General features: G+C 30.1%; 2 protein-coding genes across 2 annotated transcripts in view; one reads left to right on the top strand and one right to left on the bottom strand.

Annotated features, from left to right (window-relative positions):
• LOC125071658 (rabankyrin-5) overlaps positions 1 to 24,126 on the top strand; it is a 45,651-nt gene that overhangs the window by 13,633 nt on the left and 7,892 nt on the right. The window contains exons 6-7 of the mRNA XM_047681971.1: positions 21,290 to 21,516; positions 22,164 to 22,307. Coding sequence (XP_047537927.1) covers positions 21,290 to 21,516; positions 22,164 to 22,307 — 371 coding nt within the window. The remainder of the gene's footprint in view (positions 1 to 21,289; positions 21,517 to 22,163; positions 22,308 to 24,126) is intronic.
• LOC125071662 lies at positions 3,264 to 19,477 on the bottom strand. The gene is made up of 5 exons (XM_047681978.1): positions 19,320 to 19,477; positions 13,127 to 13,303; positions 6,358 to 6,531; positions 5,474 to 5,630; positions 3,264 to 4,461 (listed from the first exon to the last, which is right to left on the bottom strand). The coding sequence occupies exons 2-5, from the start codon at positions 13,176 to 13,178 to the stop codon at positions 4,338 to 4,340; spliced, it is 507 nt and encodes a 168-aa protein (XP_047537934.1). The 5' UTR covers positions 13,179 to 13,303; positions 19,320 to 19,477; the 3' UTR covers positions 3,264 to 4,337.

Genomic DNA, 24,126 nt, shown 5'->3' with positions numbered 1-24,126 from the left:
TGCCGACTTCGTACGGCTGATAGCAGAGCTGAGCATATAGCTTACTTGCAGCCCTTGAAATTTCCAAAAATCCTTTCTTACTTTGCGTCTACTTCGCGAAAGAAATAACAAGTTAATCGACTTTCAGACAGTTTCAGAGATCTCGTGATGATTCATTCAGTGGTATATATATATGAAGATTGTTATATATACGTGTTGTTATATGTACGTGTGTAACTGAACTCCTTAAGGACTGGACCGATTTTGATATTTTTTTGTGCGTATTTGCTGTGGGGTCTTTCTAGCTGGCCTAGCTGGCCTAGCTGGTCAGGCTGGGTACGGACGTCGAAGTTACCCTCCTTACCCAGGCGTATTCTCACAGGTACCTTCAGCTACCTGGTCATTTCGTTTTGACCTGGAAGGTCAAGGCCAATTGGCTTGTAGGAAACGAGTGGACTCAACCGGATGGCTTAAATTAAAGTTATAAGAACTTTCACCCAGACTGATACGGGACAATCAGTTACTATACTATATATTTATATTAAATGTGCCGTAATATGTATAATCGAGTATAGAAATTTACACATATGAATGTATGAATATTTTGAGCATAAGTAGTTTCTGCACAAAAGTAGGTAAGGCTTAGAGCGATTTTTAATTAATAAACGAGAGCTCTTTTAACCTTTATTTTACTATTTCATTATTGATTTTAATTATATACAGGAGTGTCGTTTCGTGACTCGTATCTACTTCCAACATTAATAATGCCTGTCTGGCTTAAATGTCACTATATAAAAATGTAAATGATGGCTAGGAAAGCTATTAATGTTTCATTCTGTATATAATTATATTTATATATAGCCTTTTTAATTAAAAGTTTGTGACTTATATAACTTTTCAATAAGGTAATTTAGTACGATAGAACTATATTTATTATATTCGCATTCAAAATTCGCAAAAAAACATTCCAAATCGTGTATGTAACTATATGTGTATGAAGGAATTCTGAAGCAACGAACAGAAAAAAACAGCTCCATTTTTTTGAAATGGTTAAGATCAGTAACCAATTTCTTGTCAGCTCTTAGTAGTTTCTATTTTAATTTATCATGTAATATGGATACTTAAAAGTTCTTATAAGAGCCGATTTAAATAAAGTTTATTTTGATTTTGACTTAATACATATAACTAGACTACATATTATATACCGGATATATAATTGCTACGGAAAAGGCATACATTTTTTTACTTTTATCAAATATTTTATGAACATTTTATTTCATTTATATAATCAACCATAATAACATACTTTAATATTAGTTAGATAAGCAGTTTTGCGAAAACATAAAAAAACATACAAAGTTAACTGTTATAGAATATTTTTTTAATTGGTTCTGATACAATTAAAATACCATTATTATTAAACCTATTTTTTATAATTTTTAAATTCATTTAATTTAATTTTTAAACGTAAGTTAACGTAAGCAATCATGCGGCAAGAATGGTTTCTCTACGCTTTTGGCTTACAGTATTTGGTCAGCTCGGGACCACTGGCCCGTGCAGATGCAAGTATTTCGAAACGTCGGATAACGTCAAAATAGAGGTTACGAGCGCGGTTAAAACCCGAGTAATATATAAAGACATATAAAATAATGCTGGCCTTACATTAATTTTTATTTCGATTTGAACGACTCCGAAAGTTATTATAAAACAAAAGGACAATGGAGCGCGCATAATATTATAGTGAAGCAACAAAAGTCAATACGAAATCAAAAGCAAATGCAAATTTCCGGTAGTACGAAACGACGCGTCGTTATGTTAATACTTCAAAAGAGCTGTCACATTAATTATTATTGACAAATCGTATTAACCAATTAGTAATTACTACACACACATTCGGCGACATTTTTCTTTTTAAATACACTTTCACTTTTCAATTTTAATGTAGGGTCTCGGTCGAATCCCAAGTTTTCCGTTCCTAGCGATATATAGATAGATATTATACTTTGAATTTATATTACGTCTCCTTTTAACTATTATTATAATTTCTTCAATGATAAAACATGCTTCAAAATTAGTTAACAATTGGCGAAATTAAGATCTAGAAATATAGGACTATAGGTATAATACAAAACTAAAAAAAAAAAAATTTAATCAAATCAATTTTATTAAAGTAAACTTAACAATGAAGTGTTTTGGAATCGTCGATATTTAAATACTATATTTTAATACCAATTATTTCATCTTACTACACCGTTTGTATACCGTAGGGTTATAATGTAATAAAAATACTATAAAATTCATACATATTGTAATATAAACTATTCATAATAAACAGTTTTAAAATACGAATTACAAGAATTAATTTAAAATTATAGGAAACTGTAGGTACGTTAATTTATCTCTTATTCAGGATTCAGATTAATTCAGGCCTAGACAAGCAATATATAATATGTAGGTATACTGATGGATTAATTAAAGTATGACAATAAAATAACCTAAGTAAGGCTTTGTGCATTTTGCATGCAAACTAATCCGGGTAGTTACTCATCATATATTCTATCGCCAAGCAGTAATACTTAGTATTATTGTGAACCAAGCACAAGGGACGTAACATTTCAGTTCCCAAGTTTGGTGTCGTATTGGTTATGTAAGTAATGGATAAAATTTCATATATTCGTATAAATTGTTTTTTGGTAAAACTGTTGGGCGGTGAAATAAGCAAGCAAGCAATGCAAGTTATAGTTCACTAAGATCGTTTTCTTAAGTATTTTTAATGGTTATTTCGATGGATAGATGCAATCTTGTTAATAGATTGAATGTAAAAAAATTTCTTCGACTTATATTAAACTGATAATTAATTATCTTAAACTGCACCACGTCTTATTTTGCTAATTTCCTATGTACACCAACTTTGACAATTGACTTCGATATCTTTCTATTATCGAACTTGACTCTTGTTAATAAATATACATAAATAGTCAAAATAATAATCAATAAACATGTCAGGTAACGCAGAAATATTTTTTATTTTATACTATGTATATAAATGTAGGTTGAGAAGTATTCATTATAAAAACATCGTCATTATGTGAATAAATATTTAATATATTTTCACTGTTTACACAAAAAGGAACAGATAATAGGAACATATGTATAAAATAATAAATAATTTACTACCAAGATATTTATTTCGTTGTTTAATTATTTATTTCGGTTAGTGATATTTCGATAATAATCACATAAAATAGATGCAATGTAACTTTGAAAATGTTTAACGTTTATGAATACATACAGGAATTTATCTTAATCATTACATAACTACTTATATTTGGCACTTCATTATATTGCAAATTTAAATAAAACATCAGAATCTATTCTTTTTTTTTAATATAATATTTTCATTTGTGTTTATTAAAATCTCAAAATTGAATGTCAATAAAAATAAATAAATTATACATTTTTAGTGTAGATTTATTACACACAACTATGTTAGACCGCCTTATTGTGCATCATATATATTTTTACGTAATTGAAATCGTAAATTTTACATCTTTGTGTTGTATAATAAAGAACGTTATTATAATAATTATTTATTTACATTTTATCGTCTCTACCACCAACTATTATAATTGACTAACACCATATCACAAATCGCTTCTTACTCAAGCTTAATTATTATGGGTACGATCCTCAGCCTAACTTAAATTGTAAATTTGACATTTGCATAACGAATGTCAATGTCACGTGCTTATTTCGTATTTATAATAATTCATATCGATCTCAACGGTGAAGGAAAACATCGTGTGGAAACTTAATTCTAAAACTAAATTCTGCCACATATATATTATGTGTCCACCAAAACACACTGAATCAAAGTGATTTGAATAAGCCCTTATTATGAATTGAGGAGGACTGTGTTCAGCCTTTGCGTCTTTGAAAGGCTCTTATTGCATGACAAAAAAAAACACATCAGATGTACTGAATGTACGTTGCTCCGGCAGTCACTAACAGCATAACGCGAAGAAGGTGTTATGCGATATCGATTATAATTTATAAAATTACACTCGATCGAGTCGAACCTCAAATCATATTAGTTTCTTACTAAATAGTTTTTCTAACATAACATCTCTTGTTTAATTAAATTAAGTATTCAGTTAATAATATAGTTGAAACCGGCGCGCCGTCAAAAATATGCCTTCGTGTAATTAAAAATCGTTGCATTACATGCTTCTGCATTGTCATTATACCAATATCTTAATAATTATTTTCATAAATAATAATTTATTTTATGATTTAATTAAGCTGATTCGTACACATACAAATGTTAATATTCCTAATAAACCTACTGAAGTCTTTGACTACCTAAGACTGTTTATATATTTCATTAGATTAAACACCATTATGACTCCCATGATGTCAGTGTATCCCTCGTGGTTTGTGTTTGTTGACGAATTACATAGGTTCTCCCGACAGTAGCAGTATCTGAAAAAATAGAAATTATTCAATAATAAAGGTTTTTCGTTGATTTACATTTGCATAAAATGTAGAATTAAGTTAACCTTATACCTAGAGACACTGACAAAGCAGACACGATATAACCTTAAATATAAGACTTCATATTTAATGTTGCGAAAATGAAAGTAAAAAAATTGCCTCGTTTCTCTTTTACGACTGCAGGTCTCGAGGTTCTGGGTTCGAATTTTATTTAAAAGTATTAGCAGTTATATGGTTTTTCTGTCATTTAGCCCGGTGTTAGGAATTTGATAGTTTTATATATATATAGACTATGAGAGGGAAGAAATTAAAAATGGATCTTTTACATAAAATATCTCCTGCACAGATTGCTGGTCTTGAAGTTTGACCGATCGGGAAGACATACAGTAACAGATTAATTCAGTAATAAATAAACTCTATGACGTAAGAGGAAGTACAATTTATACTAAACTATACGACGACCTTGTTTTAGAATGATAATACTGATAAAATACGAACATAAGAAGTATTAAACATATTTTTATATATGTTAAATAATGTATAGGTACGTAAAACACCTGTCCGTTTCTACAATCGTTTGACCTTAAATGTTAAATTTTTGAAGGTTATTATTTAAAAGCAATCGACGACAAACACGTAAATATGTCTTCATACACTTAACACTTTTCGTTGTTTTAAAATTATCACGTGATTTTCTATTGTTTTCGTTTTTTTTTTATTTTATTTCAAGGTTACTTTAATTAATTACTGAACGATACAAATCTCTATTATATTTTAATATTTTATCTATTACATAAGATATTTTTTATTTTATCTAATTAATATACGTTAGTTACTTCGTTAGTTTTTGAAATTGTATTAACGTTTAACAATAAGTTTTGTTTTGAGTATCCTGTCTATGAATATTCTATGGCAAAAGTTTAATGTGAAAATATATCTATAATATTATAATATTAAGTAAATTTGAAACGAGAAAAAAAAAACGCAAAGTATTATTCACCTTGTTGGAGTAGTCCTTTCCCCTTTGTCGTCGGTGTGAGAGCATCCCTCTTCATAAGGCTCTAATATTTCCGTCTTAGGCGACCATGTGCCGTTCTTATAGTCGTGGTAGTCGTGTTTCTGGGTTGCACAATTTCGTAGAACTCCTGTGATTCTTACTGAAAAAAAATTTTGTTTCAATTATTATTTATCATAGCAAATTAATGTGACCCAATTGTTATATAAAACTTGTTCTGGGTCCAGTTTAGTATGTCCTCACCACCAACTTCCAATTTTACATTGCTTTACTGTATACATATTTGTACTCATCTGAACCCGGCGCTTAGAGCAACCGTATAATGTTCAGGAGTCATTTCACACCATCACCAAGGAATCCTCCTTAGCGTTGCCGTCTGGGAAATCGTTTTGTTAACTGCATATATTTTACACACATATACACACACAAAAACACTCACTCTTTCACGCACACGCATAACAGACATCCTTTTAACGACAAACAAACAAAACCAGGTCCAGTCTAGAGATTTAATTAACCAGTCCGACTATATAACTTTCATGTAAAAAGTTTATACACTAAATTTATACAGTGAAATAACACAATGTTATTCATAAATACATAAAACATTACGGAAGTGTAGAATTATAAAAAAAAAAACGAATATTTGCAATAAAAAACCAGCGTGTAAATAACTTAAACATTTCCCTTGACCGAGACCCGAGTCGTTATTTTTTGTTACGTTACTGTTCGTGTTTGGCTCATGAAATTTTGTCCTTGCTACTAATACTTGCCGATCAATAAACGCATAATCGATTAAGAATATTAAATATTTGTCTAAGAATTTGTCGGTTGAAATTGTTAAAAAGAGAAAAATATTCGTAACCCACCTCCATTTTGTATGTCAAGATGAAATTCTTGCTTCATGCACATTGTAGAGAAAGGACAGTCGACGACAAATTTATCAGATTTGTCGAAATGCATGCAAAGCCGTTTTGTCGTGTTGTAATACTGGCCAGGGGGTGGGTTGATTAGGCACTGGTAGCATTGCAATGATGTTACTTCTGAAAACATAATAAAAATAAAATATTACAAGTACTCTAATGGAAGATTAGATTCATTTAAATCAGAACTTAATAAAAAATTAAAATAACAAAAAAGTAAACTCTATCAATACTGTTTCGCGTTTCTGTTAAGAGTTTTTTTTTTTGGGTCTTTGAATAATTTCGTTATGTTCTATTACCTTTTTTAGTTTACTTTTATAATCCACAGTTTTATTACTTTAATTTACTTTTAGGTGTCAATCTTTAATGCTCGACCAAATCAAAAATGTTTTAATAATTTGTGTGTTTACTATTTTTTTAATGGCGCCATTAATACATTTCCTGATTTTTATTAACATATAAATCTTATAACCTTTATATTCATATACATGGATATTTCCTTCTTTGATGATTACATTATAATTTAACATTTTGTTAATCGATTTATTGACTTCCTAGTTATTTATTACTAGCTAGTTCCAACATCGAAAGCAAAGTCTCTTATTCTTCCAGTAAACAATGCTGGTATTATGTCAAAAACGTTCATGCAAGTTAACAAAAACTATACAAATGTTCAAGTCAATCGGTGGTAAATAAAATCAAACGGGAGGTGCGAAGAAACATTACTATTTATGTAGTCACCCGATTCGAACCTTTCGATTTGTTACGGCTTAAATAAATATTTCATATTATATTTTCTTACTTTTGATAAAAACAAATATTATAGCAAATATACGGTTTAGTCATAATCCGCCTGTACATGTCATTGAGATTAGTGTGCGGTACGCCACTGTCACTCTACAGCAAAGTTAACTATAGTATTATTTTTGTATTACCTGTACAAGCAGTTTAAAGTTAAATTGATATTTTAAAATAAATAAAAAAATAACATAATAAACGAAATGTTCGGTGATAAATATATTATGTGGCAAAAATGTTCCGTTTGATTATGTACGTATTGATTTAAATGTAACAATATAAATTGTTTACGGACTATGAATCATGCATGTTCTTCGACGCTCACGTTAGTTCATATTACTCATTCGTCCTGTATGACCATTCTTGAAAGCTCTTTTTCTGACTAAATTCATAATCAATTTATTTTTATTGCAATAAATATAAAATTTTATCTTTCCCCAGATTTTAAAAATATTAAAGTCTCGCAATTTTGTACACTGATAATACTTTTTGGACGCCTTATACGAAAAAAAAAGAAATAATAAAGTGAACACAATCAAGTTGGTCACTGAAATGTCTGAATATTTGGTGTTAGTATTAAATATAATTATTTTCACATTGGTTATATTTACTCCTAATTCTTATAATATCGATATAGAATATTACAATGACGAAGACAATTTAAACGATTCGTATCAAATCGACTCTGGTGAAGAAAATGCTCGAAGAACAGTTGGATCCAATAATTTGTCAAGCGTAAGGATTTTAACTTTTTCAAATGCTATTAGTAATTCGTCTAGTAATTTCGACTGTACTGAAAGTAATATTGAAAGAGACGGTATAACATTTCCTTATAAAATCGCAAAAGCTATAGTCCCGCTTAATGTCTCCGCTATTAATGACAACACGGATAACATTCATATTTTAAAAAACAATGTCAAAGTTCCTCCGATAACTCAAAAGTCTATGACTAATTTAAAAACATTCAAAGAATATGATTACAAGTATGATTATGAAGAAGATATATATCAAATATTACGTCTTCAATCATCATCCGATACAGTGAATAAAAAAAATGAAAAGTATATCTATAGTAACGATACACCGAACGGACGATTTTTTAACTTAGAACCAGCAGTCGATTTTGAAAGTAGTCTGAAAATAAGCAAGAATATCGCCGACGATAATGTATGGTACGTGCCTCAGGAGTTTCCTTGTTGGGAGCTGCCTATTTTATATGGTGAATTGGGTACTAAGAAGAAGAAGTCCGACGTTTTTTTGATATATGGTGGAAATTTAATAAACGTCATAGATTCCTGGACTAAAGTACATTCAAAGTTTAAACCGGCTGATCCTTTAATGTCTCACTCTATAAACAAATGGTGTGAAGTAGAGCCCTGCTATGGCGACCATACCCTTTGTTTGTTTTCAAATAACGATATATCAAATATATGTGATAAAAATTTTAAGGTACTTGTGCCTTCTATTTTAGATCAATTAACTATAATTAGTACAATAAATGCGATGCGTAATAGAGTCGCTAATGGTTTAGCTAGAAGATATTCACATCTACCTACCGCCGCAAACATGAAACAAATCACATATGATTATGATCTTGAAAAAATGGCTGAAGCCTGGCTTAGCCAGTGCTTACCAGGAGCCGCTCCATGTTCCGCCCTTGATGGGCATATAGTTTCTCAATTAGAATGTACGAAATATATGAAGTACTGCTGTTTACGAGTGTCGAAAACGATGTCACATTGGTAAGTATGATAATATTCACGGGCTTAAGAAAGTTTTTTTTTACAGAAAATAAGTGCAAGTTTTTTTTGCAGCACACCCAGGGCAGAGTGTTTCATTTATCCTATTGTTGGATGTCTCCATATTTGGTTTTCTAGTGCAGGAGAAAAATTAATTGAAACAGATATTCACTGTGGTCGTACTACGGTAAAAACTTTCAATACAGTTCAACTACTTTGGGCCAAAACGAGTAAAATTGGCTGTGCCTATGGCGAAAGATCCAACGGCGATGTTAGAATTGTTTGTAACTTTTCTCCAGGTGCACCGTTTTATTTGCAAACGAAGTTATTCTGTGGCTTGATTGCGCACAACGATATAGAATTTCTGCGCAATAATGAAAATATTACAAATTCTACATTTTTGTCTTCTTTAGGAATAAAATGGAACAGTGTTCTTAAAAAGACAAGAATAAATAATTCTCTAAGCAATGTATTAGATCTTAAAGGGAAATCATTCCATGCAACAACGAAATCAAAGTCTATTTGGGGCGTGGACAATTTGGCTAAAATATACGAACGTGGTTGGGTAAGAAAACAACTTGACGATTATGAAAATGGAACTAGAGGCATGGTCGCCCGTTTGGTGGCTAGATATAAATTTATAGATGAAAGCGAGTCAAGATGTGACTCAGACGAGTCTATATATGAAGTTGGGAGTCCAGGATCTATGTGTGTACAAAGAAGCAGGACTTTCCATGCCTTATGCTATGATTTCCGAGATCCAACAACTGGATACAGACTCATTGCCATAGCTGCCCCTATTGTCCTTTTTTCATTAATATTGTATGATTTATTTAGTGGCGTAGTAAGGCAAACTATATATTGAGTAATTATTAAAATGTTTAGACATTTAAATACGCCTTTGAGTGACTAAACTTACACATACAGACACACAAATACATTGAAAAAACTGATTTAAATAATGTAAACCTGTTCATCAGCATGATTCACTCGTTTTATCATCCACTTTAAAATAATAACTATTATGATATATTTTCATATGATGGTAATTAAACATTTACGTTTATCAATCACACGAACGTAGTATATTAATAAAGAATTTGATATGATATAAATATAATTGATACTATAGCACTCAGGAGAAATGTAATTTGCAACCGTTAAAAAATTTGGTATTGGTTATGTGTTTTGGAAATTATCTACATACATACAAAAAAAGTCACCTCTTTGTTACATTAGTACAGATTAAAACATTAAGTCGAGTTCAAATCTATATGATTTGTTTATAAAGAAAAGGATTACTCATATTAGTTATTACATCTAATAAATACTTTGTATATAAATATATCAAATCATTTTCTATCTGCGTTGGAATAGAGAATAATAAGTAAAAACTAAAGTAACATTTATGCTATTCCAGACTATTACTACTTCGTCCGATTAACGACAAATTTACATCAATTATTACATTAATTATTATCACCTTTTATATCACAATACCAAATCAATTAATCATAAGTTTGATTTGTTAGTGATTTAATTTATTTATGAATAAAATTAATATAAAAAATACTTATTCAATACACGTAATCGATTGTTCATAATATTTACCGTGTACGTTACGAATTAAGCGTTCGTTCGCGTTTTCGAACGGCTAGTAATTTTGTCAACACGATGTATTAATTGTTTCTCCACATGTGGGCGACCTAGATTATAATTATTCATGGCGTGCGTTTTACAAAACACGTTAGGAATCAGCGATGTGTACTTGTTATATAAAATCTATTAGCTAATTTGATATTGAACATTGTTTCTCATCTCAGAAATGCAAATATTATGGTATGACGTAAGAAAGAATTGATGCGACACAAAAATGCGGTTTTCTGGCTCACCAATAAGTCGTCCCAGACAACCTTGCGAAATGGTATTTTATCGAACACGCCTATAAATATAATTAAAACGATGTATAATTTTTTTGCTTACACTAAATATTAAAAATATATAATAGATTATAAATTATAATATATTATTATTTTTTAAATATGGAATGTTAAAAAAGTATAATCATTAAATTGAATTAATAATTAACGAATCTACATTACGAACTTATTCATATAAACTCTACTCTAGCGGATATAATCTGCATAATACATTCTAATAGACAGATTTAGCATAACACCACTAATTTTCATTAAATGAAGGATCTACGCTTGAATAATCATTAACTTCCCTATCGATAAGCAATGTAAGGAATTCTTACATACATAACTTTGCGTAAGTTTTAATATTCATAGTAAACATGCACGCAACAATAATTAAGGCATATTCAGATTTATTTAAATTTTAAATATCGAATACAAAATCTATCTTTATATAGTTAATATAAAAATATAATTAGTTTTCATTAAAAAAAAGTTTTTTTCCGAAAAAAGGTTCACTTCGTATTGACTTGTAAAATTAATTCATAAAAAAATAATAATATTATACTCGTATATAATATGTCCTAAAATGAAGTATATTTTGATTTTTTAAATTTTAAATTTACTCTTAATATGTTGTGCTGAATTAAGGTATCATTTTATATTGCAACGATCTTTCCAACCTTATTTAAACTATGCGTCAACTTAATATCTTAGTCATGTCTCGTCATGTTAAAAATCCGAAGTCTATATGAAGTATAAAATTAACTTCACGCCGACAGAATCTTGAGTAAAGGCCAGTATTCAATAACATCTCAAGGCTTTTGTAAACAAAATTAAAAAGTCGATTAAAAATGTATTACGACCGCAATATGTGTTATTGCAGGAAGCATTTTATTGAATAAACATTTTTAATAATTGTAAATTTATTTAAATATGCCGCATTAAATGTACGAAATTGTGTCACAAATATTTTCGCATCACGCAATATAACCTTATTTTTCAAAATATATATATAATTTTGTTTAAAAAATTATTATATTTATAAATAATGTAAACTTTACTTGCACAAAGCTCTACCACCAAGTGGTAGGGCTTCGTCTATAGTTCTTCATCTTTCGGTGTAGTGTTTGGGTAGGTGTGTGGGTAGGTACCACCCATTTATCACATAATGTACAGCCAAGCAGCAATACTTTGAATTTTTGTGTTTCGGTTTAAAGGGTGAGTCAGCCAGTATAACTATAGGCATCTTATTTCCCAATGTGGCGCGTTGGCGATGTAAGAAATTGTTAAAAGAAAACCGGTGGCAGTGTCTATGGGTGGCGGCCTAAGGCCCATTCACATACCTATGACCAAAAAAAATTGTGTTATACCATTATGATCCAAATGTGCTACCAACTGAGCCATATCGGCTCTTTTTACTATAAAACGAAATTAAGGCGCTTACGTAACGTACATAATCAATATAATATAATATATTTAAAACAGTTTTTATATGTAGATAATATTCTGTATCGCAAAAAAAATGTTTTGTAACATTTGAATTATACTAATTGTATCTTCCATATTGCGTATCATCGCTTTGATTATTGTAAAAAGTTGTTATCCATGAATTGGTTTTAACCAAGAGGTCAAGGCAACAACTGCGACTATGCAATAGAAATATTAATCGTTGAACTATCGAAATCAGAAATTGATTGTGAATTGTGACGCTATCATAAATAATGAGTAGGAGGTACCTCCCATTATCTATTGTACCGCTAAACATCAATACTCGACATCCATCATGAATGATATAATAGGTTTGAGTTTTGAAGCTAGAGCCAGCCTGTGAAACTACAGGTACAACATTTTTAATCCCATGGTTGCCTGCACTTTAATAGTGTAGAGAGTTGTTTCATAATACACGAATTGCTGGTGTCTATCGGCGAAAACGACCGAAACTATATTGGCAGTTACTAATGTTTAAATTTAACTGAACTTAGTCCGTTATTATTGTTAGACAAGGCGTTAAACACATTGTATTAAAATGTGTTTTAAAATTTATATATTATAAATTTAGTTGCTTATCAAAATATAAATTGTTAGTTACAAATATAATTTTTTTTTCGGAAATTTCGGAATTAACTATAATACAAATTTAAATATTAAATAAAGTGAACCATTTACTCGCCTGCCTCGTGCAAAAGTATAGATTAAACGAAAATAAATAAAAACTTTAATTAAATGACATAATTATAGCTATCAGAACATACGTACCTGTAGTAACTAACGACAAAACTGCCGCCAGGGCCATAAAGTATTGCTCCATAGTTATAAGAGTCGCTCTCGCTAAATAGTCTTTGGTCCAGTTTACGTTTGCGCAATATACTTTATCATTGGGATAGAGGTTGCTGTTACTCTACCGGTTTATTAAAAATGTACTTTTCAGCATATCTGAAAATAAAGAATAATAATCGTTTTAATAATGTATTGTAACAATCTGCATTATTTTACATTTAATAATTGGAAAATTAAACTTTTTACTATTTTAGGATTTTACATAAAAAGACCGAAAATAGACTCAAATCAATCAATCAATATATGTACAATGTACATTATAGGTACATAAAATAAATATTAGCGAATCCACCACAGATACAGTTTACATCCAACCTACAAAAAACTACGAAAATATCTTAATCGTCAATAGTAATAAACAATCTTATCTCATCAATCTTATGTCTCTTCATATCTCACTGTTCATACCAGTCTAATGAAGAAGACTTATGTCATATTAATTTTTAGTACCTCAGGCTTTTACACTCTGATAAGATAAACGGCGTTTGCGCTTAAGTGCATTGCGCTGTTTTCAAGGTTCTACTGACCGACTCGACTATTACGACACACTGTACTGCGCCTAACCATATAGGTTAACCATACAATGAATAAAAAAAAGTTGCAAAGTTAGTGTTAAAATTCGCACACTTTATGATTCCGTCATCATAAAAATTACAGGTCGTCGTTATTTGCACAGACAGCTTCAATATATTTTTTCATTATGTACAGCTTCAGCTGCATCGTAACTTCGTACATCGTATAACGTAATACTAAGCACAATTAGCGTCTGTTTTATAATTAGTTGTCTACTATTTTTATTGCTAAAGATTTTGTAAATATTTACCTCTATTTTTGAGTGAGATGTGTTTTTAATCGAAACATAAAACTTTTATTATTTTTCATCCAAACCTTAAATATTAGATATTATTTATATTTTTTGCTATTAACGTAGTAAAAAATATCACAAAATTTACTGTCGAAGTCGTGATATTATAATTATTTCACTTGTAGACCTTATAATTAATTGAACGATATTTTACTAACCGACTTATCGATTATTTCATATAATACCTCATTAGCATTAGCATTATATAATACCTCGGAGTTGTTAAATTGTAAAATTGACATTTACACATATTGATATGAATCATCAATCAATGAGTTTTTAGAAGGTTTAAACAAAAACGTCACCGTTCTTAATGTATAAATTTTACTGAACTTAGTCCGTTATTATTTATTATATTTGAAATTAGACAAGGCGATAAACACATTATTTTAAAATATGTGTTATTTCAACGGTTATTTTGTCGTGTTATAATTTAAAGTTTAAAATAAATTAACTTGCTAATCAAAATATAAATTTCAGATATAATTTATTTTTTTCGGAAATGACCTAGTTAATACAAATTAAAATATAATTATTTTGTGAATATTAATGCATTAAATGTATGTGTATGTGTATGACATTGAGGTTTGAATACTTGCTCATTTGTTATGTTTGCTTCTTTATCATTGACAAGATTTTCGAAGGCTTTTTTAAACGTATAAACAGAATTCTGCGTCAGAATTTATTATATAAAAATGAATTGTCAATCTTCAGCAGAACGAATTTAATTTTCGAAATAAATTTATTTGTCAATCATAGTATATTCTATTCTATATATAATATGTCTTGAAATTTATTTTACTTATATTATTTTGGTTTGAGAAATTGCAAGCGAGACAAGACAAAGGCTAAGAAATCATAAAGTGACCTACTTTCAAGTTTCGACTAAGCCAACCTGCAAGCTTGTTTGTTACACATGAGCGTGTAGCTTTATTATTTATACTCGTGACAGGGCCGCGCCAACTCATTAGCAAAAAATAAATATTTAAAATTACACAATAAGTCTAAATGGATTTTGACTGCAATATGTCCTTTTTATAACTTATAAAGGTTAAGAGCGCGTGTGTGAATGCGCTAGTCTCGATATGAAATAATCTTTTGACAATAGTCAATTCATATATCGCGATATGTTTCGAGTTTATAGACTAAGTAAATCACACTAAGGTGAATATGAGTAGTCAGGTTTAAAGATTGGAGAAGAGAAAATTTTAATATTATTTTACTACTCTACTATACTACGTGTTGGTAGATTCGTGGATATATATGAGGCAGATTTATTTCCGAGACATCTATGAAGGTAATCTCACGAGGCGGAGCACGTGTTGAATTATAAACACAAATGGAGCCATTCTATTGACTAGACCAACTCGGATAACTGTGTAATTAGTGGTTAGTTGCAGTGTAGAAAAAAATCTAAGAAATATCTATGAGAAAATATTAAGTCACCATTATATTAAAATATCAATAGACTATTTTCTCGCTAACCTTGCTATAACGATTTCCACATAGACTTATTTCACAGCGGAACTTTATTTAGACACAACATCATCATGGTTTTAAGAGTTTTGACCTTGTGATTGTGGAAAATTGATAATTTCCTAATACAGAACTAACTTACTTATTTTATTGTTTCTTTTACTCTAAAATCACGTAAATTCTACTAATACGATCGATGTGAAACTTTGCTTTGATTATTCTTATTGATTACCACGAGATAAATGAGTAACGAAGCGACGTACGCAGACGTTCCTTTTTTTTGTTTCCAAATGTTGTCGATGAGTAATGCAATGTATTCGACATTTGGTACTGCTTGTTTCAAGTGCGATGCTGGAGCACCAGACAGTGGCAGAAAAAATATTTAAAATTTGAATATATTCTTAAAACAACCTTAAAATGTTATTTAAAAAAAAACATTTGTTTCTAATTCCGAATTTATGGCAAACAATAAATATTGACTAGTTGGTCTCTCGCGAAATTTTAAGTTTATTCCAAAGATTTTTTAGGAATTTCGAAACTTATGAGAGGTTTTGTTCTACATTTGGCGCAAAAATTATGAAACCTCTTTTAAACGATTTTTTTAATATCAAATTGTTCAGTTAGAATTGGAGTTTGTCGAAAATATTTACTTTAATTTTGTTTACGTTTTTCATTTTTTTCTTATACTATATATATTTTTCTTATATTATATATTTTTTTCTTATCCGCTCTCTAATCGCCAGTAACTTTTTCAAAGAAATTCTTTATTAAATCGTAACAATTTAGTAAAATGCCATCAACAATCCTCTTTATTTTTCTGCACATCTACGACTGGAGCAGCTATCGCCCTATAGTCACTGAGACAAAAATCGGCTTACGCTATTAATATATGAGATTTTTAATTTTTTGTTAAATCAAATATGTATGCATAAGCATAAGATAAACGTTTTCGTTATTTGATAGAATTCATTGAAAAATTGAAAGATTTAAATCTACTCTTTGCAATTAATTAATAATTACTGAGATGTTTTTTTTTATTAATTATATCTGACGGTCGGCTATAATGAAGAACAGTTTAAATATCTCTTTGATGACCGGAGAAATAAATTCCTCGACAATTGTGTGGTTTTCCTGGTCTTGTGATTAACAATGAAACGTAAACGTAGTCGGACTCGTAGTTTATTACCGTCTTGTGTGGGTGATATAGATTTGATATAGTTGAAGTTGTATTGAATATAATTAAATAATGATAAAACTTTAATATTGGCTATTTTATTTGCTTTTGTGGTATAAAAGATTATATAAACTTTAGCATATGATATTAAACACGCCTAAACACATAGGTATGATAAGTAATGATAGATAATGTTTTAATGCACGTCCCACGACAATTTACCTCGGTGAAGTTCATCACAATCATAAGAAAAACCTAGAGATATCGCATTTATATATTTGTTTTTATGCATTCATTCACACGTATGTTTGCGATGCCGGCTCACTAGCTAGGTTAAATATTTATTCATTGAAACAAGTATTTTAAAAATGCTTTATTATAACAAAATATAATATGGTATATAATGAAATCATTTATTTGCCTCAGAATCCGCTACCGTGAGGTCATTTGGAGGTCCTAACACCAAGTTGTCTATACAAGATTGTTTGTTTATATGTTGTATTAATTGTATGTATAGATTGTTTTAAAAATATTTACGAGCAAAAATGACTGCCAAAAATTAAAAAAAACAAAAAAGATATCTTTGGTACAAAGAAAAGTGTCCATCGAAGTATATAAATAGGGCTTAGGTTTATCAATAAGTCACAGTGAAATTTTTTAACCCAAAAACATGAGAAAAGATAATCTAATCGATTATCTAAATTTATTTGCGTCATAGTATTCATTCTATTGAAATTATCGTTGTGACGTTAATATTTTCTGAACTAAATAGAAATTATAATTTGTACTTTGAAGTTTTAACTTTAATTAAGCTGTAGTGTGGAGACATTACCCGTCAGAGATATTGCTTAAGTTATCGGGAAGTGGACGAACGTCAGTAAGTGAACGTTTATGCCAGGTGCATTACTATAATATAACTAAGAAAAAAAAAGAAGTATATTTATCCATTTACTTTAATATGTTAAATGATCTAAATTGTTGTCACATTTTTGAGATATGAAACTAAATCCATGGAAATAATGAATTGATAAAAGACTAATTAAAATAACTTTTCCCGAATATCTGACAGAACAACTGGGGACCACGATACAATATACTTAGTTTAAATGAACCAAATCGGTCAAACCATTTGCCGGTCATCGTTGAACATATTTACAGATAAATAACACATGCAGTCGAGGTCGGGAAAATGCATTACAGTAGAAACGGAGGAATGAATACCAGATTTTATTATAATATTTATATTATATATATCTATAATGTAATTATTAAAAACTCTACACATTTTATTGTAAGGAAGCCGACGTTTACTCTATGGGTAACTATACTATGGAAATAAAATTATACAGTCCTTAATGAATTATTAAAATATTTTGTGCCGATATGACCATACTATGTGTATTGTTTCATTGCATGATTCGCTTGTATGAATATTGAAAGTGAACTGTTTACAAAAAAATATATGTGTTTTGTCCAAAAGAATAATAGCATATGTGTAATTATCACTTGATTTCCTTACACGAACTAAACTTGCTCAGAATATTAAAAGGTCAAAATCGAAAATACTTTCAATGGCATTGTTTCATAAACAGACTCGGATATTGTAGATATTATATTTAAAATATACATTAACTTGTGATTTATAGTTTTGTGGTTATTTCTATTTAAATAAATAATATATTATTACATTATTTAGGTAGGTACATATTTCGTTAGTAATAGGACAAAACAATTGACAATCAAAATGATTTCAGTTATGTATTATTATTAATAACCGTTTAAATACAGTACTAGTAATAATATAATAATAATATGTTTGTTTACATTGAGCATAAGCTAAGTAATCATATTAACAAAAATTACGTAACATGGTACGTTTTTGACTTTGAATTAAATATTAGAATTTTGTAGGAATTAAAAGCCTGATACTAAATTAATCATATTAAAATAATAGTAAAATGTTTAAAAAATTCTCACGGACGTAAAATTATAAAAAAAAACCGATTAATTGTATTAACTACTAACACTAATTGGTTCTGTGTTTTCACTGAAAAATTCCCGATTTGTCACAGATTAAAAAACATAATTATAAAAGAATAAAGAATTGTTTTTTTACTACATCTTATAAATCTGTTAATTTGTTATACATCTTCACTACATAATTTAATCCATCGTTATTACGTCATAATGTTCGGTATAATTAAGACGATAGCAAGAGTGATATGGACATCAATAAACTTATCATTGTTAACTCTCGAGACGAGGTAAGAGTCTTTAAACTCGAAGGAATGATTCATTTAAATAAGTCTATCTTATGTGTTCTTTTATTAATATATTATTATTAATTAAAATATCAATAATATTTCAATAATTTCATTCAACTTTACTGGTGTACAATAAAGAGTATTTTGATTTGATTTTGATTTGGATAATTATTAATAATTAATTCGATCGTTCTATGTTTGTATTGTTTATGTTAAATACTCACAAATATATTTACGATAACACATTCAAATTTTTTCGCATAACCAAAACGAACACTACGTAAGAATAATAAATGTATGGAACTATAAATAACGAATGAACTAAAGGTTTACCTTAACCCTTAAAGCGATTTAATTATTTTGCGTCATCTATATTTAACACTAATCACACAATCACACAGACAAGACAGAAAATGTTTTGCTACCGGTAACGTTACAACATTCGAGAAAGAATCAATGGACGCGTGTCTCGGTGCGTAGCAAACACTTTACTGAGCATCAGGCAACCTCGAGCTCGGCATTCTAGTAAGGATTTGTGTCATTCTACGTAACATGCGGTGTACTTGACCGCTCTAAAAAGAAACAATTTGAACCTTGCTCAGATTGGCCGCTAAATGTGTTTGTAAACGATTATTTTCACCTTCATTTTTTTTTCTATAGCTGTTACTCTCTTTTGCGGGGATATCGGTAAGGAGACTGACTGACTGGTTTTATAGTTATTGAAACCCGAGTTAAAATAAAACAAGGATTTTAGCCCTGGCGATAAACGCGTTGACCTTCAAAGTAATGAAAGTCCGATCACCTTTCCTTAAGAGCTTTGTCAATTCTCTAACGGAAATTGGATATATGTTTATGGAATATGAAAATAAGATAATATATTAAATATAATATACCTAGCTATTTTTTGAAAATGTTTAATCGATATTTGCTTCTGGTTTGTTATATATAAGTACATAATATAATGTACGTCATATTACATTATAGTCTGAATGAATCACTCGAGAACAATTCAACAATTGCTCCGTAACTTGTGAGGTATTTAACTATGTGATGTGATTCTGGCCATTTGAAAAATAGCAGGTTAAATTATTATACCCGTGTTATATTACCCGTGACTAATATGATAACTTTAGATATCTATGAGCAAAAAACATCTTTATTAAGTTCCTAATTTTATAACAATTAAAACATAATAATGGAATAGGTTTTTAATTTATAAGTCCAGCAGCACACCAAGGATGTCTTGGTTACATGAACAATTTAAATAACTATTCCTCGAATCACAGTCAGCTATACTTTTATTTCCTTTGTATATGAAAAATGATAAGGTTCCAAGTATAAGATAGTTAATACAATTTATTTTCTTATGCTACGTGCATATGAACGAAGCTCAAGTCACAGCATTGCTTTTTAAATACGTAATTAATCAATGTAATCATTAACAGAGTGTCATACAGCATTATCATTGTGTAAGCGTGAAAGTATTGGTTGTATTATCATTCATCACATTCGCTGCGAACATCGAGTGTCGTTGTGTATAGCATAACTAAAGAGCCGGCGAATATTTCAATGATTCGATTTGGCCCGCGATCGCTACCTTGCAACTAATTGTAGCTGCATACGCATCGGTAATGACAAAACGCTACGTTTCCGTTACCTCACTCGCATCATTGTTTCCGCGTTACTTAATGCTTGAGCAAGCGTGACGTGAGATATTTTCATAATTTTATTACTCAAATATGTTTGTTGTAATGGTCAAAGTGAAATTTGACCTGCTCCATAATTTCGCAAAGATATGTCAGAGCGTTCTCTGTTTGATTTACATCTAGGAAACTGGATGGTGGTTATACATATAAATATACCCGAGCAAGTAACACTGAGTTTTCATATTAAGAACATTTTTGTATAGTTCATCTTACGCTTTGCTATGAATTAAATCATTGTGAGAAAGTAGACACGTGTGTGATGAATTTCAGCTACATGTGAATCCAACAATAAGCAGCACCAACTGTGAAACAGCATGATAGAACAATCTGATAACCTTTTCCTTAAGAAGAGAGGAGGCCTTAGACCAGCCGTTGGGCGTTTTACACACTTACATTTTACATAAGCTAAATAAACTGTCAGCTCAAAAGTTAATTATGTATAAGACATTGAAAAAATTAAAAGGGATCAAAGTATTCAGTATTTTTTTGTTAATCATGACACATCAAATAACTTATTATTATATCAAAGTTGAATTAATTGCATTTATAATTTTCTTAATATAGTCATATCTAAAGTTTTGGTAATTTTTGTTGCAGTTGACAGATATAGTAAACGCGATGTCATCTCGAGGCGAGCTGCCACTGGAGCTCGCACTGCGTGGTCGCAGTGCATCGATCGCGACAACCTTACTGCAGCACTGCGCAGACCCTGACGCTCGTGGCCCGCGTGGTCGAACATTACTGCATAGGGCGGTCGATGCCAGAGACGCTTTCTCCGCTAAATTTTTAATCGATAATGGAGCCGATCCCAGCCTCACTACGAAGTTAGCATAATTTTAATTTAATATTATTAGTTCATCGAATTTGCTTTTCACAGGTATTCTCAAATCGTTATGTTTTTAGACTCATTCGTATCCTATATGTTATTCGTCGGCTTTTGGTGACGTTTTGAAATGTATTGTAAACAGTACATACTTATAACATATAATTATTACCACTAATTACAACACTATTCAAGATTATTAAAGTCAAACGCATTAAATGTATTTTTCCTTATTTATTGGGTTGAGTTAAACGTGTATAATTATAGTATTTTATGAAACCAACTTCCCTCGCTTAGTTGCTTGTGAATGATAGCCGCACTTGTCAGGATTCTACAAGCCGGCTTTCGATTAACCTGTATAAATGTAACATATATAAAAAAAACATATCAAATTACCAATTAAACCAGAAAACAGACGAAACATAAAACTTAAAAAATAAGAATTTATAGACATTTTTGATTACTTTGTTTAGAGTAAAATATAAGATTGTAAATATGAAACGCCCTAATTTATAACTATTTAATGGCACCAAGTACATAAAAATTATATATTAATTTTATTACGATATAAAATCATGAATAACTATTTATTACTAGGTACACGTAATTAAACAAGCCATGTGTAGTAAGATTGTATTAAAATTGTAGAGAGGAAGGTGATACAGTTCTTCACCTGATAGCAGCTCTTACTTCGAGTTCTTGCGATCCAGAAACAATGGAACAAATGGTTGAAATCGCAGAAACTGCAGTAAACAAGGGTGCGGACATAAATAGGCAAAATAGAAAAGGATAGTAAGTATTTACGTAAGCGAATATACATTAAATTTATTTTATTTGTATATAGATAAGGCCTTGATGTTAACGATTCTTATGTAAATAAATAATGTCATTTAATTTATCTTTAAAATATTATCATATTTAATTGCTCAACTGAAATGGCCCATAATTAGTATAATCAATCATGACACGTGTTCATAGCGTAAATGTGAACGATGGAACGAGACAATTAAATAGTAATGCATATATTAGGTAAATCCACAAATTCATGGTCGCTCAACGTACTTCCATAGAATGTAAGGATAAAATTAGAAATAAGATAATTCAGATAAGAACCGGAGCTACAGACGCATCATGCAAATTTGGCAGACTGAAATGGCATTGGGCTGGTCATATCGAATAATTAGAGCAAATGAAAACTAAAAGCGACCGCGCATCAGCGAATGTAGCTTAAGGCTGGCTTGCTGCCGATAGTCTGAAGTAGATAGGATCACGCTGGATGCAAAATGTAGAGAATCGAAAACTTTGCCGCATCTTGAGAGAGAAGAAGTCTAACTGTGTATTGTTGAATGATGATGATGATAAAAAAATGGATGAACTGTACACTAAATTTGATTAAAGTATGTAAGAAATTAAAAAGGAAATATCCTTATTTACATTTCACTGTAAGTGGGAAAATATACGCGTTTTGTAACCTATACTTACCTTGTTGATTATTATGTAGCAAATAAGACAACTACATAACTTAGGTGTCATTATTGTAGCAAACGAATGACACGGCGAATTTGAAACTAGATATAGATATATGTATTTAAGTTATTACTAACAAAAGTATAAAATTAAAAGTAAGTAAAGAAACTTATATAATAATATTGTTCTGACGAGTCATTTTCACATTTTTTGTAATATCTTAAAATTTTGTTCAGATCAGCAAATCAGATTTGAAAAATGGTTTTATATTTAAAATGAATTCAGAATTAATTACTTTCAACATTTAAAATTCTAAGGCAGATCTTGATAAATGATAAAATTAAACCTCAGTATCAAATTTATAAGCCTGAAAGAATTAATTTGCAAATTCAATATTGTTGATTTATATATTATCGTTATTTAGCGATCTGAATAATGGCTAACAAGAGGATGACTTCACAGAATTATTTCGCTGCTTGAGGCAGTTTGTGTTCGATTTCTGTCATGTCCAAGAGGTTAAACGTGAGTTCGTAGATCTATAAGACTTGGCAGGGACCAGTTCCCTAGAACAGATATAGAATAGACAATAGCCCTACTTCTGCAAGAAATCACAGGATAATCGCGAGAGAGATGCAAGTTTGTAAGTGTGACGTGTATAAATAAGCCTATGAACGGTGAGAAAGTGACCAGATGACCCCTAATTGTTGTTGCTCGTTCGTTGTTGAGCAGGAATTAAATCATTGGAACATACGGATTTAATATTAATCGCAAATAGCACGTAAGGTGCACAATGGATACATAATGGAAGTACGTGGTAACAAAGATAAGATTTACAAAACACGTCGGAACAGTAAAGAGCGAATGTACTCCTCAATAAACCATTAGGAATATCTTGAAAAGCATGCCTGGATATACGCTGCAAATTAAGCAAGAGGAAGGTTACACCTGACACTAAAAAGTTACATTTTTTTGCCTGACCGTTATTAATAAAATTTTTTTTTATCGTGCAGATTCATGACTAGCCCAATCAAAATGCTTTTAAATCGACATATTAGCTAACTGGCTGAACTCCTAATGTAACTTTGTTCGAGGCATCTTACGTCAATACCATTTTTCTAAAGTCCGTGAAGAATTGAAAAAGCAA

This window comes from Vanessa atalanta, chromosome 20, assembly GCF_905147765.1.
Source record: "Vanessa atalanta chromosome 20, ilVanAtal1.2, whole genome shotgun sequence".
Classification (NCBI taxonomy): Eukaryota; Metazoa; Arthropoda; class Insecta; order Lepidoptera; family Nymphalidae; genus Vanessa; species Vanessa atalanta.
Note: the sequence above shows the minus strand (reverse complement) of the source record. Positions and strands in the feature narration are given on the sequence as shown.